This window comes from Python bivittatus, unplaced genomic scaffold, assembly GCF_059951505.1.
Source record: "Python bivittatus isolate LINGU-HERP-01145 unplaced genomic scaffold, Pbiv_v1 ctg000960_np1212, whole genome shotgun sequence".
Taxonomy (NCBI): domain Eukaryota; kingdom Metazoa; phylum Chordata; class Lepidosauria; order Squamata; family Pythonidae; genus Python; species Python bivittatus.
The window spans coordinates 10,045,475-10,065,187 of NW_028277124.1; the positions used below are offsets into that span (position 1 = coordinate 10,045,475).

General features: G+C 36.8%; 1 protein-coding gene and 1 long non-coding RNA gene across 7 annotated transcripts in view; one reads left to right on the forward strand and one right to left on the reverse strand.

Moving 5' to 3' along the window:
* Nucleotides 1–19,713, forward strand: part of LOC112540674 (uncharacterized) — a 79,806-nt gene that overhangs the window by 18,409 nt on the left and 41,684 nt on the right. For 5 of the 6 annotated variants that reach the window (XR_015794257.1, XR_015794259.1, XR_015794254.1 and 2 more), the window contains exons 4-5: nucleotides 14,818–14,937; nucleotides 17,654–17,738. This is a non-coding gene — a long non-coding RNA (uncharacterized LOC112540674). The remainder of the gene's footprint in view (nucleotides 1–14,817; nucleotides 14,938–17,653; nucleotides 17,739–19,713) is intronic. The other variant, XR_015794258.1, reaches the window with a different exon arrangement.
* DIAPH1 (diaphanous related formin 1) overlaps nucleotides 2,167–19,713 on the reverse strand; it is a 74,778-nt gene continuing 57,231 nt past the window's right edge. The window contains 5 exon segments of the mRNA XM_088131594.1: nucleotides 2,167–6,752; nucleotides 9,856–9,942; nucleotides 14,686–14,821; nucleotides 15,748–15,911; nucleotides 19,169–19,294. Of these exon segments, the coding sequence (XP_087987720.1) occupies nucleotides 6,580–6,752; nucleotides 9,856–9,942; nucleotides 14,686–14,821; nucleotides 15,748–15,911; nucleotides 19,169–19,294 (686 nt within the window). The 3' untranslated portion in view covers nucleotides 2,167–6,579.

Here is a 19,713-nt window from a genome sequence, read left to right on the forward strand (position 1 = left end):
ACATCGTGTGACTGCAACTTATGACTTACTGGTGGCTTCTTCATTGACTTTGCTCATCGGAAGCCAGCTGTGAAGCTTGCAAATGGCGATCACATGACTGTGGGACGCTGCGACAGTTGTAAGTGCAAGGACTGGTCATAAAGGTACTTTTTTAGCACTATCATAAGTTTGGATAGTCATTAAATAGGGTGGTCATTAAATGAGGACTACCAGTAACATTCGGAAGTGGTTCAAGCAGATGCCTCCCTAAATTCACTGGAATTGAAAGAGGAGGAGGGACAGTACAATTAAGACTTGCAAGATCCTGTTATTATATTCAACCTCAATAAAAGTAGTTTTACCGTTCCTAAGGTATTGATTTCCTGGTCTGGTCTACTAGTGGGGATGACAGTAAACAAGATGGTTTCAAAGTTTTAGTGCAGAAAGGCAACTAAGATTTGATAACTCCTATTACTGGACTGCAAGAATTGAAGGATAAGATTTATTCAGAATGATCCAAAGCAATAGAAAAGGAGGAATAGCCACATTACCTGTTAAAATATCAACACCGATATTGAATTGACATGCCTTGAAAATCTCTGGGGTAAAATAAGTGGAGAAATGTTATGGTTGGCATCTGCTTATGTCCTTCCAAGTAAGAAAATATTGTTTTCCTTTAAAGATTTTTCAAAGAGGCATGAAGAGGACATTCTTTAAAGCTCTTCATGCAGTAAGTTGAACTCCTGAAGGCTAATTCAGCATTTTTGCCATTTGGCCAAGGCCAAATAACAACCGAAGTAACAAGGTCAGGAGCAGTTATTGCTTCCTTACCTATTATGGTGCAGTTGTGTTTTATTTTAGCTGTCCTCTTGTCACTGATTGCTGTATGTCTTGTCTGATATATGGATTTTAATACTCTTATTACTTGTGCACAGTCTTGCTATTTATTGAAAAAGTTTCTAAAATATATGAAAAGCATTGATATAAGACACTTCAAAGAGGCTTTTTCAGAGCCTTTCCTCTTCTAAGTATTATTGAGGCGAATTCATGGAATTCAAGGACTGCAGCTGTGTTAATGGTATGTTTACATTTTGCTAGCTGTTATATAAAGATAACCAAACAGATACATTTTTTCGGGGGGGGCATCAAAAACACTTATAAATGAATTCCCTTTAAAAGTTGATTCTGAACTTTTATTTGTACACATCAAATGGGCTAGTGTTTAGAATCAGGGTTAGAAATTAGAGTTTATAGTCAAGTGAAAAAACAAACAAACTATAACTCTGGTTGTAGAAAGATGTAGCAAAATAAAACTCTAAAATAAAATGACTGCGGACACAACTATATCTCTAGTCATGATTTTTAAAATTCTTTTTCTGGGGCTCTCTCTTAGGCATTTGTGGGCCATACTGGCAAAAATCCGACCCTGTACTCTTTTTCAGGTGAAATCTAAACTGAACCAATTACAGCCAAATTACAGCCAAAACCAGTTTAACTTGGAAAGGACAGCTTGCTGGTGTGTTCAATCATAATTCCTTTGGTTATAGTATTTACAAACATACCACAAATGGTAGTAGATTGGGGTATACACACACAAAGGCCCTTGCTCTAGACTGAAGAGTAGCTGCATCTACACAAAGGTTATTCTCAGCCAGCCTAACTGCCTTGAGGGATTGGAAAAGGAGGTGGGAATGTAAGAAAAGAGGTTAGCACGCACAAGCAAAATGGACATGTTAGAAATTGGGGGCGAGACATGCCTATGAATAAGAAAGATCTATGTGGGGATATAGACTTGCTTTGCCAACTGTGAATCTGAATCACACAATGTTTTTTTTGAAAAGGAGGAGTTGACCCTGTAAAGGTGTACATGCAAGTATTGAAGGGAGGAAGTGGCCAACATTTGGTTGCAGTGCCTCAGGCAACATACACAATACTCACACCAGGGTTCCTCATATCCTAGCAATGCACATATATACTGAGTCCCTTCTCACAAATACCAAATGCGAAAAAGTGGGGCTGTGACCTCTTTGCATCCTGACAACAGTGCTGGCCTATGGTCTTCTCTGGCAATCTGTGAATGTGTAAAGTAGTTCAGCTCTGTGTCTACTTTTTATAATTTTATATACAAAATACATTCTCCTCTAGAATGATATGGATATCTAACCCTGCCAAATTACTAAATGAAATGAAAAGAATATGGGAAGCAAATATTTTTATTAACAATTTTGAACAAAATAGCTAGGAAAGACTATTCTTCCCACAACCTCCATTATCATAATTTTTACTCTTATGAAATATAACAAAAAAAATCCACTTAAAATAAACATAAAATTCCAGTGTCACAAATTCACTTTGAGGCAAGAGAACAATACACTAAGAATTATATATTTTTCTCTTATGAAAGATAATAAAACTAAGATAAAAAAATAAAATTTGCAAACTTCCCAATGGCACATCATAAGCTTTTGGAAGTCAGATATATGACACTCCCCCACCCTTACTGAAATTATTTAAAGGGCTTAAATCTACTTTCCAATCTATAGCAGAAAATATTCTGTCAAATCCCCATTCTGATTGGCAATCTGCAACAAATTAAATTACTTTTCCATACTGAAAAATATCTTATTGCTTTGCTTTTCCCTGAGTACTATTAGAAAGCACAGCTTAATAACCTTAACTCTTTGAAAAGGGTGGGGAATTAAGCCCATGGGGAAATGTGATAAAGTGGTCAACTAACAGGGATTCCCCCTGCCCCCCACCCCAAATCACTAAATGGTGGGTCTCACAATATGATTCTGCATTTACAAGATTAACTCCAGGAAGCAGAACAGCTACCAGGCAACCAATAAAGCTTTTGGTGCAACCAATCAAGCTGCTTAAATCCCACCCATTTAGTTGAAATCTTATTGCAGGTGAAAGGCCCTCACTATGCCAATTCAGACATCTGACATGTCATTGTCAAATACTTGTACAACAGGAGGGCAGGATTGCAGGGGGTGGGGCTGGGACCACTGAATATGATGTACCTGCTTCTGAAATAAAATGAACAATTAAAACTTAGGCCAGAAAAATAAGGTTATACGCAGGAAGATCAAAGTTGCCTCAAATGTGATAAAATGTTGATGTTTAGGCCATGAAGGAACATTGATTGCTCAAAACGTGATCCCCAATATTACAAAGCATTTTCTTCCCCAGGAGTGAATGCATCTTTTTACTCTTCAAGAAGAAAATGAAAGGCAGCATGGAAATACACCGTGTGAACCCAACCTTCTGGCTTTCCAGATCACTGTGACATCGACATCAGAAGCATCTCTAGAAATTTATCTTTTTCTGGAGGAGGTTACACACTTTCCTATGGGAAAAAAAATGAATACTGGCATATGGAAGCTCTGGTGGGAAGCAAAATACGCACCTTCCAATCCGCAGTACTGTGGCAGGGATAAGGTTTTTGCCTCTCAAGAGTTATGGAGACTAAAGGATATACCACTTGCAATCCCTGGTAAAACAAAGCACAGCCAAGTATCCCAAAGTAAGGCCACCTATTGTTTTACAGGAATAAGTTCAGCCATTCAATTATTTGGGAGAAAACAAAGACTGCACAAAGCAGTACTGTACCAGGATAAAAGTTAAATCCTGCTGAACAGCAGCCCCAAATACAGCCATTTACTTTCTATCCAGATGGATAGAAAGTAGGATTTCATTGTGCTCGGCTTTGAGAATAATTCTTCCCAAATCCAAATTTTATCCAAAAAGTGTGTGTGTGTGTGTACACACACACACACACAATGTTCAAAAAGTTCTACATCATTAGGCTGTGCCGAACTTCAGATCTGATTTATAAAAAAAAGTGTTTTTGATCATGCTTGGGCTTTAACACCTATCTGCAACTCTTTATAACAGCATCTTTTCCCAGATTATGCAATAACTCCCAACGATCCCAGGAGAAGAAAAGCTGCTTTAAAGACTAGCAGCCAGGTGCTATCTGTGCATTCTCACATGCTCTGAAGCATCTCTTTGGAATCAACTCAGAAGCAATGCACTATTCAAAATATGAAAAACAAGCTTGTAGTAATGGGGTGGGGTATAGAAGCAGCCTGTAGCCTGATTCAATCAGTGGTGCTACACTCCCCCCACACACATGGATTTTAAATGCAGCTATTATGTGTGCATGAGTAACCAACCCCAAGTTATTTATTTCTATGGAAGAAAAAGCTGTCTGATGACTTTCTGCCAACTGTCTTATGTGGTGGTCTAATTTTACTGAGCAAGGATTCCTCAAGTATAGCACATACCCTTTTCATGGGAGTGACAATAGCAATTCCCTAGCAATTATCTAGGGAAGCACATAAAGCCTGCATTTGAGGAATAGGGTACAAATTTGGTGTTTGCCAAAGGGAGTTCGGTAGCAGTATATTGTTCCACCAGTCATATCCCTAAATATTATCATTCATTTTCTTTCATGAGATGGCATATTAACTCCAAGAAAAAAACTGATATTACCACCATCCTTACTCTCCAAACCAAAAGTGATTTGACAATACCATTAAAGAGTTAGCAGCTCTGTGTTGAATGAGGAGCTGGGTATCTGTGAAAAGGAAATATGTTTATGTGCTTCATGGGGTGAAGGAAAAGACCATGGCCATTCTAAAGTAAGCAACATATTCTTGGAAGATGAGAGGAAGAAGAGATGACACTTTAGTGATAATTCCTGATGAAGAGATAGGAACGTGTACATTTGCTTTTTCTTCTTGCAGAATCCTTTAGTTATGCTGTTTAGTACCAATATGGCACTTCACTTTCCTCTATATTGAACTTTCCATGCAAACTCCCATTAGTCTTAAATGGAACGTAAAAACATAGTTATTAAAAAAATACAGTAAATTCTCATTCAATGAGCTTTCCAGATTTATCAAAAAAAGATAACAATATAAGAATATGCGTTATATCTATGGGGGGAAAGTGAAGATGAGTAGAGAAAGTATTCACGTGATTGTTAGCAATCCCAGATGAATTGTATGAAAATACATTTCCTCAATTTCTGGATATAATGAATGGTATTAATCACGTTAAACAGCTGCCAGCATCCAATGATTTGTCCTGCAAGTTTTCAGATGTTCGTAACACATATCCGACACCCATCATATTAATTCCAACATGAATGCTGACAATCACCCAATGCTGAAATTTGTCTTTTTGTCTTTCTGCCACAGATGTGTTATGGGAGAAAGACGACTGGGAGATAGTGATTGGTTAACCTGACGTACTCCCTGAAAGAACACATGAACAATTTTAGCAGTATCCATATGTTATTTTCCTTTTATCTTCACTGAAGTTCCTTGTAAAACAAATTTCATACAAAAATAGTTGTACTGGCAAAGTAGCCTTATGGGACGGGGGGCTCCAGCCCTCTTCCGCCACTATATAGCAATTAAGATACATCGATTTATATATCAGCCTCCAAAGCAAGCAAGCAAGCTTTAATTTATGTGAAGCTTAAGTGGCATATTCCATACCATGTGCTATATTATACAGTACAAAGGACTTTGCCACAAAAGATAAAATGTATGCATACTTCTGCTAGTCAGTCTTCCCTGAACAGTATTCAGTGAAGAAACACAATCCCAGCTTCATTCCTCTGGAGTTGCAGTGAGCATTTTCACTCAAACTAAAGAGGGCTTAACATCCCTTTCTGAGGCTGAGTAAATCACTTTATTAATCTTAGTTCAAAAGCATGCAGGGATAGATGCAGCAGCAGCAGCAAACTATCCATACTTTCTTTCTTGATAGGTCATTGATATTACCACTTCAATAATAAGAGTTTGTATTAAAAGGGGGAATAGCAGCAGAGCAGCAAAATGATCTCAATTCAAGGAGAAAATTCTCCACAATGCTTGCACAGTGTCACCACAGTGATATAATGACCTCAGAGTCATTTTCTTCTCCAGCATTAGATAGCAAATAAGAAAAGAAGATGCACAATACTCGGGAGAAAGACAAATCTAGTTAAGAAATCCAATGATTCTCCCTTCTATAGTTGAAGGCATCAGCTCATTCTATTAGCACTAATGAAGAGGAGGCTTTTGAGAAAAAAAACTCTTGGGGTATGGACCAATCTGCCCAATCAAAGAGTTATTTTAAAAAGTCATAATTAAGGCAGTTTGTTGCGTTCCTGCTTTGGCAACCTCAATACAGTGAGATACGTGGGCAGATCAGGTTCTGGCCTTTAGCCTCTCTTCTGTGCCGCATCTTTCTTCTTGGGAATGTATTCCCCATCCTGCCTGCAGGGAAGTAGATAAATACAGCACAAACTCCCACCTTTGCTCCAAGCATGTTACTAAGTCAGCAAAAAGCTTTGCATTTCTGATTCTGAGACAAAAAGAAGGCAGGTGGCAAATTCAAGATTAAAAGAATATGATCACAGATTCAAAGATCTTGCAAAACAGCCCTAGAAGAGGACAGGCTGAAGTGATTAAATTGTTTGCTTCTTCATCCCATGTACATAAGTGTGAAAGGAAAAACTGCAAAGTGACTCAGTGTTGTTTCAACTCCTTTGTAAAACAGGTTTCATGCCAAAAGCACTGGTCCTGGCTGTCACCAGCTCTAATTTTGACGACTGCTTGCCCCCTTAGTAGTTTCATCAAGAGTTTCTTCAATGACTTCTACATCCTCATCCTTTTTCAGCTCTCTGTGTGGTTTTTTTGAAACAAGAGCATCTTCCTTGACCAACTCTGAAGCTAGTAATGATGTGACTGCACAGCCTACATTTCTGTTTCCTGGAATGACAGAGAAACAAACAAACAAAGATAAAATATTAAAAAACAGAAAAAGCAAATCTACACTGAAGGTCACACTGCATAACATACTAGGCAATCTCTCTCAAATACTGTTTCAATTTATACTTGCTCATAGAAGGCCTAAAGAACTACAAAGGATTGGGGCAGCTACAATGAAAAACCCACTATAGTGAGACACAGCAACATGTGTGACCTGGAGTGTGTGGAGCCTCTAGAAAATGGTGACAAAGCAAGTAAAAAATGATTTTTTTCTAGGACAGATTTTAAAGTTTTCCTTTGCAAAATCTGAAGTTATGATTATACATGTAATTAAGTATTTTGGTATACTATTTGCAGTATTTTTGGTCACAAAAATATACAAAGAGAGGAGATTATTAGTATTGTATGAGAGTCTCTGAAAAAATGATTTTATGAGGACTTTATATTACAGCAAAATCACACTATTTCCATAATCTCACTCTTATGCTTTAAGTTATATATTAATGTTTCCATTTTTTTCATTCTCAAAAGAATGCCCTGCTGAGTATATTACAGCCTTTATAAAATATATTTTTATTATATCAAACTAATTGACAAAAAAAATATGTACCTGGAACAGCATTGCCAATATAACGTATAGCATCAAAGTGTATTGTCATAATATCAAAAAGAAAAAAAAGGCTGGAAACTTACAAGCAGAAAACTAAATTCATTTCCTTTGCTGGAATTTCCCCCTCCCCCCACAAAAGCTGACAAATATATTAACAAACTACTATTGCAAATCAGGTGCAAATCTCTTCTTTCAGAACTGTAAAGTACAGCCCTATCCACATAAATTCTACAGTTCTTATTCTGATGGCAGATTCCAAATACTGGGGATATAGCCAAAAGGAGCATACACATCTTTAATACACAGTGATTGGTCCCCCCCCCCAAAAAAGCATGATCATGTTGATATCCACTCAACATGCAGTAATAGTAGAATCAGAACATATTAATGGACGTTCTAACTCCTGAATTGCATCTCCAAGAGCAAGGTGATTCTGGCAATGCCTCAGTAAACATTATTTGAGATGTCCAATACACACAAAACAAAATAATTTTAAGATCATAGGATACTACTTTTGTTTTATTCACAGCAGTACTCTGATTTAGCAGGACGAAATCTTCAGGCTCATTATTCTAGAAATTACAGAAATAACTAACATTAATTATATCAATCAATTTCTTATAGATGGTTTGGGAGGTATGTTAAGTTTCTCCAAAATCTCCAACCACACAATTAATCTGGATCAAATAGTTTAAATAACAAATGTTTAAGTTAAGAACTGCCAAGAAGTTCTCTGAGGTAAGTCAACTTTATGTTTAAATTCTGTTCAAGATTTCAAAATAGCTTTCACAAGAGTGATATAATCCAAAATGCCCAGTTTATTCAGGTTGGATTTATTCCCTCTTTCTCTTTGTTTCTTTTGTGCAGGCAATGAAACTGATGACTTGCCAGATTTCCAAGAGATAAAGTAGTAACTTTAGTAGTCCCTTATTCTAACCAGTGAGCTTCCTGGAAATTCTTATGTTAAACAAAGGAATCACAACATAACCTAAACCCCCAAGCTTAAACTCATCAGAATTATTTTTATGTCTCAGTGGAATTAAGTCTGATGTATTCTCATTTATGGTATAAACAGACAGGATACCAAATTTCTGTACTGATACAATTTCATGTTCCGTACTGATTAAGAACATGATCTGCTGTAATTCCAATCATTTAATCTGTCTTTAGAACTTTTGCCTATAGTGTATATTTAGAAATGTTTTCAGAATTATAGGCAAAAAATTCTAAAGACAGATTTAAAAGAAAGGGAGCAAATTGCAGTGAGAATTTATTGAAACTAAAGAGACAACATAAGATAACTGATCTGGTCCAATGATAGTTGTGGTAATCTCACTTGAAAAAGAACTGAAATTACAGAGTTTAGAATTTTAAAAAATGGTTGATTTATAGATTTTGAATCTGCATCCACTTTCCTTTCTATATATAGCTCATTAATAATATAACAACATAACAAAACAATATAAACTATATTTGTTACAGTCTGAAGGTGAATAACTTCTAGACTTCTGGTTTTCCCACTTTATTACCTAGAGTTTTGTTCCTTTTCCCAAAAACATTACCTGATGTAATGTAATTAAAATTCTGTTTTGGAAAAATAAAGCTTTTTAATTTCATATATATCAGAGACTAGAAACCTGTTTTGCTTAGGAGATGGATGGAATACATAAAGAGTTGGTAATTCTTTAATTTGTCCCCTAAGACTTTATGTCTTGCTAATTGTTGCTTCTTTTATAAGACTCATATGAAATAATTCAAACTTAAATTAATGGTTTAGCAGTATCCTACACCAACGGCAGTGATATAACTAAACCCCTGTTAATACAAAAAAACCCTCTACTATTCCCCATTCCATCTGCTTAATGACATCTTTATCTGCCATGCCAGCTTCAGCCCTTACAGAGGGTCAGGACATCCCATACCCTCCCCCTCAGCATAGTGTTTTATGAGTGGCAGGAGTCAGCAATATAGAAATAAATCAGGGGCACACTTGGAATACACTGATGTACAAGCTCAATAAGCTATCTGGTTATTATTGTCATTCAAAATCATGACTATTTTTTTTATTTGCATAGCCCTATGCTGGCCTTATTTCTTGGTTTCTATAAAGTCTGTATGTATAGCCTGTTCTTCTTTAAAGAGTTCAAAATAATGAACATGGGCTTTCCCCATTTTATCCCTACAATCACCATCTATGGGCCAGTGACTGACAGTTCAACCCTGAGCTACACATGTTCGCTTCTATTAGTACTGAATTTCATGGATAAACAAAATTTGAATAACCTGATCCAATAACTATATTCTACATCATACTGGTCTCTCTTATATTATGTATGAACTACATGGTTCTTGTTATTTTCACAATGCAAATAGAAATTTCTTTCTATTCAATTCTGTCTTCCACTCCCCAAAATTTAGAGCTGGTTCACAAAGGTGCTCTGAGAAAAATGGTTATTTCATACTTGTTTTGAAGATGTTTGAGCAAAACCATACCTTGGCGTGGTCCTCTTTTTCTACGGAAGGCTGCACCTGACTGTAAGGCTTCTAGTAGGCTGTCCATAACTCCTGTTTCATCACCTTCTGCAAGAACAAAAAACGGAGACTTCTTGTTATTTTCACTGCCACCTACACCTAAGGAGTAGCATTATGGACTCAAGACTATGGGCATTCTGGAGTGTGTATAAAGAGAATAAAATTCTCAATTAAAATACTCCTTGAGAAAAACAAAAAAGAGCTGATCATGTGTGAAAATTTACTATATGAAGACAGACTACACAAAAATGCTTCTCAAGGTACTTTCCTTTGTCTTAAATTGGGAGATACTTTTTATAAAATGAAAATGCACAAGGGAGGACTTAAAAAAGAATAATTTTTTAAAAATTTCTTCCTCAAAAAGTTTCTGATGGACATTTCCTTCAGTCAACATGTATCTGTTTTATAAACATGTAATTGTTGATTTGGATATAAAGCAGGGATAACCAAGAGAAATTCCTTATAACAACCTACCTCTTCCTTTGTATGTCACAGACTTTCTACTGAGTTCCAATAGACTTTAATAGCCCAGCTATGGCATTACTCTGCTGCCTTGAAATGATTAGCACCCTGAGGGTTCAGTGTTATGCATTTTCCACTGATCTACTTTTCACTCTCCACAGCAGTCTGAGTATTAAGAAGACTGGCTGAAGCAGGCCGGTTAATGTTTCCCTAGCAACAAACAGATTCCTGGTCCAAAAAGCAGGAACAGGAACAGCACCTGCATTGCTCCTGTGATAAAGACTGTGTTTTGCCAATGCCTTCTTCTGCTAGACAAGTAGCTGAGCATCTCTGGGGACAATCATAAAAATACTTAAATGCAGGCTTAAGAAAAAGAACAAATGGATTAAACTGTAACTTGGCATTCTTTCAATAGGAGCAGGAAAGCCAGCACTATCCTAGAGGAAAGGAAGTATAATAGAATAAGAACTATTGAGGGGGTTCAAACTTTTGAAAATAAATCATACAGGGTCTTTAACACAGACTCTACCAGCTATAAGTTTAAAAGAAAGAGCTACAATACTTCCATCCATTTGTATGTGTCCCTCCCCCAAATCTCATCAGCCTGGCACGGAATGTGTTAACTGCAACTTCATGAGCAGCCTGCAAAATCTGGTTTCCATAGGAACAGCTCCTGACAAAACATAAACCTATAAAATCACATTAGAACATCTGCTTGGTTTTAGGTAGACTGAATTGATTGTTTGTACTGCCACCTGCTGGCAAATATAAACTGCTGAGTGTTACCAATCCATTCTGGAAGCCTTCATTAATGCCTTCAAGAACAGCAAGTGAAAACTGCAGAGAAATTGCCACAGAAATCCCCTTTTCCAACTCCACTAGAAAGACTCCATGGCATGGTTAAGAGAAAGGAAGAGCCCCTGGTTACAGATGGCTCCAACACTTCAGCTGGTTATGAAGCACAGCTTTATAGAACTGGAATTAAAAGGCGTGCAATGCAGCTGCTTGTTTCCAGATTACTTAAGCAAAGGAAGTACACTCCATTCAGTATACGTTATGTAGACATTTTGAAAGCCATGTTTAGCCCCAGATATACATGTGTGCATACTCACACTCAGTATTTTTGCTGATGCAACCTCATGTGAAACGTCACATAAATGATGCAATTATATAAGGGATGATAGACCAGCTGCTCATTTGTGACCACAATTACTGTCTTTTTAGTAAACGCAACAAAGTGACAATGAGTTGGCAACATATTTGTACACCTTCCCTCCCCCCAATCTTTTCTGAAGCTGACACTGCTTTTAGAAACATATTGTTCAGGGAATACAGCTTAGCCATCCCCTGAAAGAAACGGATACAAAGGAGTTCAGAGCCATCTGGCAATCAAAAAGAGCCACATGATTGGCGATGGAAAAAACACAAGTCACAGAGGCAGCTAAGTGGGCATCCCATCTGCCTGCTGACACATTTGAGGAAAAGTCGGTCATCAAAGGCAAAACTTAAATACTCCCTTATTTTTTCCTCTTGCTCCTCCACCTTGATTACCTAACCCGCATAATGTTTTGGGGCTTCCCAAAGAATTATACAAGAACATCAGTAGCACTAAGAGATGTGCAAGACAGGGGTGTTTGGGTCCTTTTGGATCAGGGTAAAAAAAGCAGAAAACCACTGTTACAATACAGGGTTTCCTTGATTTGAGAAGGATTTTAAGGTCTTGTCCCTAAAGTTAAAAGAAACATGGGCTGGGGGTGGGCGCAAGCAGGGAAAGGCTCCTTCCTCAGAGCAATTGAAGAGGTGTCACTACAAGCAGCAAGAAATAATTGTGCCAGAACGGGAATGGTTCTGTGAGAATTATGGAGTCCTTTAAAGCCCTTTTAGCCTTCCTTCATCCTGCCAAGTGCAGATTCTTTGCAGATATATTAAACGTTGCAGTGTTTCACCACAGTAACTCAAGACAAAGTTGTGGGGGAAGGGGAAAAGAATGTGAGGAAAACCAAATGGCATGTCATTTAGCACAACTTCAAGCAATGCAAAAGGAGAGAGAACTGGCAGGAAATTGTGGGAGTCAGGAAATAGAGAGGGATGGTAATTGAGTCCATATGTTCCAAGAAAGGGGCAGCCGAGTTTTTTTGCTGTAGCAAAAAAAGAAGAGAAAAACCAAGAGTCATATGACGTCTTAAACACTAATAAATGTATCATCACATAAGCTTTTGTGGCTTCTAGGCCACTTCATCAGATGTATGAAGAAAGATCTTGGGAGAGGGACTGCCTGTGTGTGCACAGTTAATTATTAGGGGAGAGGAGGGCAAGAGAGGGGGGATGGTGGGAAAAGGCAGAATTGTTTCAGAAGATAAGAGACAGAAACAAAGCAGCTTTAGATGTTAATAATGAATAATAGCAAAAATAGCACAGACTCTTCTTTCCAGCTGTCAGATCTTTGCAGCAAAAACTACAGATCTTTATCATCTCAAAGACCATTACATCTTGTAGTAAAGGAATGCATTAAGCAGCAAAGAGAAGATTATCCCCTTGTACAAGAAAGTAGCATAGAATGGAGTACTGTAGTCCAGAAGATTTAACTTCTGAAGTGGGCCACTTAATTTATCAGAACTGTAATCTCAAAAATCTGCACTAATATATGAAGGTGAAGCGAACTATTAGAAATATAAACTGGCCAATGTTAATATAAGCCAATGGATCCATAGATAATGTAGCCTTCATTAATGCCTTCAAGAAACAAGAGCAAGGGAACACTTGCTACAATATGAAAGTAAGATCTATGAAAAAATCTGATTAAGTAATCTGTTTTTTATCAATCAGACAAGGGTTGTGCAATGTGCTTGTATTTGTACCTCACAATCTATTTATACAATGTGCTAAGACTCACACTCTAAGAAATGAACAGGGAGAAATTTCATTATTACACTAAATACAAGAATTAACTATATTTAATAGACAGAAACTTTTACTGCATGTGAACATGGTAAACATGTACCAAAAAGCTGCACTCAAATAGCTCCTTCCCCATATGTGTGATTTATATTAATTTCTGCCACAAATTTCTATGTAGAATACATATGTATCAAGGACGCTTCAAGAGGAAGTTTTTATTATGCAATTCCATCTTTCAAACATGGATGGGGGGGGGGTGTTTCCAAACATGAATTAGTGAATTAATGGATGGATGTGTGTATATCGTTTTCCACAAAAAGAGAGAGAGATATATATTTTTATTTACAAATATCTGGCCATCTGGAAGCATCTTTAAACACTATATATAAACCTGAAAACTGTTACTGCTGGGGGCCTATGTGATTATTTAAGAGTGAGATTAAAAAATACACAAATATATAGTGTCAATCTGAAGAGCTGAATTTACATAGCACTTCCATGTGGAGAATCACTGTACTTCTGAATACCAACTGCTAGGTGGCAAAGAATATAGGAATTGCTATGGCCTTCATATCCCTTTTGAGTGCTTTCTGGAGCACTCTGGCTGCAATTGTGGGGAATTTATTTTGCGCCCAAAATTTATTATATGGTCCACAATGTGGTCCACATTATATTCACATATGCTACATGCACTCTTTCTCTCCAATTCCCTAGTGTCCCCCACCAAAAGCAGACTTTAAAAATAATATTTTATTAAACTTGTAGGCTGCCTGACTCCCAACGATTCCAGACAGCTCATAATAATCAAAGAAATTACAATAAAATCAATAAAAGATGGCAAGCGCGACAAACCAGATGGAAAGAAGCAAGAGGTCTCACTTTCCCTCACCAAAGGCCTAGGTGAAGAGCCAGGTCTTCATGGCTCTTCTGAACAACAGCAGAGTGGGGACCATCCAGATCTGGGGGGAGAACCTCATTCCAGAGGGCAGGCACTACTAAGAGAAGGCACATTTCCAGGGTCTTTATAGATGACATTGTTTAATTGAAGGAACCAAGAACACACCAACCCTGCAATATCAAATTGACCAGGCAATGCAGGCTATTTTAAATCTGTTAGGTATAGACAGTAGTTCTCACAGTCAAGCAGCTGCTGACCAGAAATGATCACTTTTTTCCTTTTGCTGGGATCAGTTTGGACAGGGGAGTAAGAGGCAAGAGGACAAGGCAAGACAAGGGAGACTGAGACCTTAGTAAAGAGCTTGCAGACCAGATGGGAAATCCCTACAGACTTTATTTGGCCCACAGTGAAGACTAGATGGACCCTGAGTCACATTCAAATAGTGTCCTTATGATATTGCCAAGGAAGAGGAAGCATTCTTCTTCCCTTTGTGGATAGTTTTCATACACGTCACAATATTCATTGTACAGTACCTGCATTCATATCAATCAGTTGTTCTCTCTTCTTTTGCTTCTCTTGACGTTCCTTCTCTGCTTTTTCTTTTGCTAGTTTAGCTCTGCGCATTTTCTCCTCCATCTCACGCCTTTTCTGGTTTTCCTTCACAGCTTGCTGAAAATAAGACAGGTGATAAGATACACAAGTGGAGAGTCATAACAATGAAATGCATATCACATTTTTTGTTCAGCAGAATAAAAAATGCAATGCTGGCTACCATGTAAGACAAGGTAAGTAAAGAGTGATGGATTTATGAATGATAGGTTTATTTATTGCTTTTATCCATAAAAATTAATGGATGGAATCACAAAATATACAAGTAATGTATTCCTGAGCACCAGATATTGGATGACATACAACAGCATAATTACTCACATTTCACAGATAAAAACAGTGAGATATAACAAGTATCACTGTTTAAATACAACCCTACCTCAGTAAGCCCTTACCTATATACTATACTTCTTCTCTGGCTTATGTTGTTTTAGTAAACTAATGAACACAACTTAAAAAAAAAAAACCTTTTGAGTGTTTGGATTTATAATGGATACTGACATACTTTCATAGAACAGTTGCAACCTGAACACATTTAGCAGTATTTGTTATCTGAATAAATATTGACCTATTTTTCGAGATTTTGTCTCTAGGTAGCCTTCTGTAATCCAGCAAACACACTGCACCACAATTCCTATCAATCTCAACCAGCTTACAGTATGGGTAGTGTTGACAAGAGTCATATGACTCTTAATTATAATCCTAGAGTCCTTGGGAAATATGGTGGTATTAAAATATTAAAACATTAAGCAAGCAAGCAAGCAAATAAATAAATCAAGTGCAGAAGGTAAAGGTGAAAGACCAAAAATCCAAGAACATATAAAACACAACATAGTAGCAAATATGCAACATATGCAACAGAAAATGTGCCATGCGATCTGAGATTGTTTCAAAGTATTTTTCTTGTTGCTTTGTCTGATATCAAAAACACAGCCCATATAAACAGAGGCTCATATTGTAATTTAAAAAGAGAGATGGATGCTCACCACAAACATATTTTTGAAATTGCGCAGATTTGTGAAGAACTCCTCAATGGATATCTTATTGGTGTCAAAGAGGAAGTATTGTCCTAATTCCTTATAAAGGCTTTCCATATTTGCATGCATCATTCGTAGCTTCTCATACTGTTCTTGGGCTCCTTTAACAAAGCTGTAAGACTCAAGTTAAAGACTTCAACTGTTGTAAATATACTTTCTGAGCATAAGTTGACTTTTTTAAAGTTGCTAAGAGTTTGGCATTTTCTATTTTAGTATGTTTCAGATTCCTATCCCACCTTTTTATACAAAACGCAGCTTGACAAAATTACACCGTATAATTACATTAGAACTGTGTTTAATCCCTCTAAGTTAGCAAAGCTCTTCTTCTGCAAAGTAAATTCTGATTAGGTCACTGTGATTCCCCTCATTTTCATACTCCACTGACTTCTAGCCATTGGAAAGGCCATGACTGACTGCAAATAATTTACTTCCATGACTGCAACTCTTTTCATAGTGTACAAAGGGAGGACTCAGTTACAGCTATTGGACCCAAGGGCCCTTTTAAATAATCACAGCTATTTAAAAGTTTTTAATTTACTGATATGGTGTGATTTTTAAATTTTATTTTAAATATATTGTGAGTTATTAATTCATAATTTATATATTTTAAAGAAAAAGGTAAAATGATTCAATAAATAAATGAATAAGCAGCCTTCCAATGCACAAGAACATCTGGATACTTGCTGCCTCGTCTTACCAATCATCATCTGTTGGAATAACATCAAAAAATGTGAGGGCTACAAGCACTCTTTCCAGCTTATTGGGTTCTCTCTGAACACCAAAATGAGCTCATTTCTAGCTGCATCATCTCCTGCATTTCTGGTGATCATAACACCCTTATCTCATATGTTCAAGATTACAATAAAGAGAATCTTCTGTATTTGTTTTACATGGCTACTACTTTTTTAGAATCCTTTTTGATCCTCCCTTGCAAAGGCTATAATGTAGAATCCATAAATTCCATCCATGACTTATGGTGCAGCCACTTCTATTAAAAATGCTTTACTATGAATTTTTGTCCTCTGAGAATTTTGAGGGCATTCTCTACCTTGAAATGGTGCCTATCCTGGAGTGAGTAAGCAGGATCCAATCTGATATAATCTCTCCAGGAGAGAAGTCATTGAATTTCATGACCAGACTGGAAGAGCAGATTAACACCAATCTTAGGACTGTCTGAAGTAGTTGGAACAAAAAGACCACCACGCCTTATATTCCTCTTATCCCTTTCTGTCACAGGAAAAGCTTTTTTTTTTTTTTGTCCTTAGTTTTGACCAGGACAGCATCAAGAGGTTCCTCACAAAGCCTTATTTCTATGAAAGGAATGATGCCAAAATTTATATAAATCCCAGTTTTGCAGCATGAGACTTCTCCTAGTCGGGAGGAACCCAAATCAAATTAAATCAAACTATCAATCAGTCAGTCAATCAATCGATAGGTAATCATTTTCAAAACTGCATAGTGATCCTGAAAAAAGCTGCTTTAACTGATAGCACAAAGGTGCTATGCTCCTGTGACGTCCAAAGCATTTCTTTCAAATCATTTTCAAGAAGTTCACAGTCTTAATCACTACTTGCACTAGAAAGAAATGCTATCCCAAAGTGGAGAATGGCCTTTGGGGGACTTAGATTTCTCTATTACGAGCAAATAGTTCTAGCTATCCTCCACTCGGCATTTATTCATATACAAAAATAGTTATCTATGTATTAATGTGTAAGTCTGTTCCTCTGCAAACCATTATTCTGTAACATTTGATAACTGAACTTTTGGTAGGAACTCTACCCCCTCATATAGCACATTTGTTTGCCATCTTCCAAGTTCCTAAAACTATTTAATTCTATATGACTTACTTCTATAGAAGAAGAAAAGAGCACCCAAAGCAAGGAAAGGTGGACAAGTTGGGTAAAATGCAATGACACTCAAAATAAATAAACCAGTCACAGGTAAGCAATCTATTGTTATTCATCAAGTCGATTCATCTCTCACATTGGAGAATAGCAGAATTACTTAGAAGATGGGCCAAGAAGTCCTCAACAAAAGATTATCCAATCCTTCCTAGGACTTTCTAAAGATAACATCTTACAAATGTAGATAAGTGATAATCAAATGCTAATATCTGAAATGAACACCCTCTTAGCAAATTTTGTAGAAGCTGTTCTTGTAGAAATGACTTACTGCAGGTGGGAGAGGTACATATGCCAGGCAAGATGGTAAAATGGTATTAACAGCCCACTGAGAAAATGCTGCCAAATTTCAGCCTTTCATAACAAATAACTTCTGAATTTGCTAAGCAAGATAAAAAGTGAGCATATCCATTCAAATAATGTTTCCAAAACTCTTTTCACTGTTGGGAGAAGGGGAAGACAATATTCTGCTGAAATGAGGAACAGATATTCACCTTCTGTGATTAGAAATTTCTAATCACAATGTCACTTTGTCTTTGTCCCATGCTAAGTAAGATACATAAATCTAGAGGGCAAGATACTTGTTTGTCACATTGAGACCACTACCAAAAATTAATTTTTCTAAACAATATCCAAAGAGAAATGGTAGCCAGAGAGCAAGTGCTTTAGATATTGTGTTAAAATCACTCAAAGCCTCAACTGAGGAATCAATTATGGTATTTTTGGATATAATTTGTGCAATTTTGCCCAATGTCATTTAACCATAGGATGAAAAACTGAAAAAGGGAGATGGCAAATGTCCATGCTATACAAATGTATCTAAGGAGACAGATTTCTGCCAGAAATTCAGCTATGGAAAGTTTTGGAAAAATAGGTTATACAGGTGCAAACCCAGATCCACAGAGACTATAATCTTTCTTGATTCATACTTGGTTCTGCTGCCCGCAGAATCACATAAAGAGACACTAAGAAGAGCGTTTGGTGTTTTCAATAATCCAAATGGGAAACTACTCAAAGTAGGACATAAGATCAATAAAGACATGTGGCATAAAACATGTCACTTGCTAAGGGTTCCTATTACTGTAATTATCTTGTGAAAAATGAAACAATATATCTTTCTAATTCCACTAAAGCATGTCAATCAACAGTTATACATTAATGCTACTCCAAAAACCATTAAAAGACAAAACTTGCTCTTCTTGAAAACTAGGATTCTCAATAATAGAAAAACTGGAATTAATTATTCACAGTCTGATAATACTTGCATCAGTAAGTACCCATCTTGATGACCTTAGGGAACTTGTTCTTTCTGATCTTTGCAACCACCCATCTGCTGAAGCAGTCCGCTCAGTGTTTTCCTCATTCTGAGACCCAAGTGAGAAACAGATTTGTCCCTCAGTATCATAAATAAAATTCTTTCTTTCATAGGTTATTCTCAACATTTCTCAATGCACATTTTTTGAAGGATATGGTCATTTTCTCCACAAATTTATCCTTCTTTTCTGTACTACTGGGGAAATTGTTAACATCACGCTGTAGATCTGAAATCTGTTTATTCATCTGGTCCAGATTTTTCCGCAAAATTTCAGCAGAAACTTGGTGAAGAAAAAGAGACAACATAGCAGAATAGTGGAAACAATTAATGTCAGTTAAAAGAGCAGTTTTTACTTACTGTAGTTATGTTCTCTAGGAAGCCAGGCAAGTATTCAAATATTCTTTGGACTATACCCTTTCATCAAATGAGAAGGTTCAGTCTGATGAACTTTACTTTATGGGAAAGTTTCTACCTGTACTCAAGTTGAAAAGGAAAGAAAACTCAGGAATGCTAAAATAACTCACAGTAGTGAGTAAAAATTAGGTTATGCTCCAACTTGGTATAAACCCTGAATCTTATGTAAAATGGGGTAATATAATGTATCTTTGAACTTATTTGAAATGTGCATTTCTAACTTGCCTTATTTCCAATTCAAAACTTTCCTTAGAACTCTACCTATCATATATAGACTGGAACTCC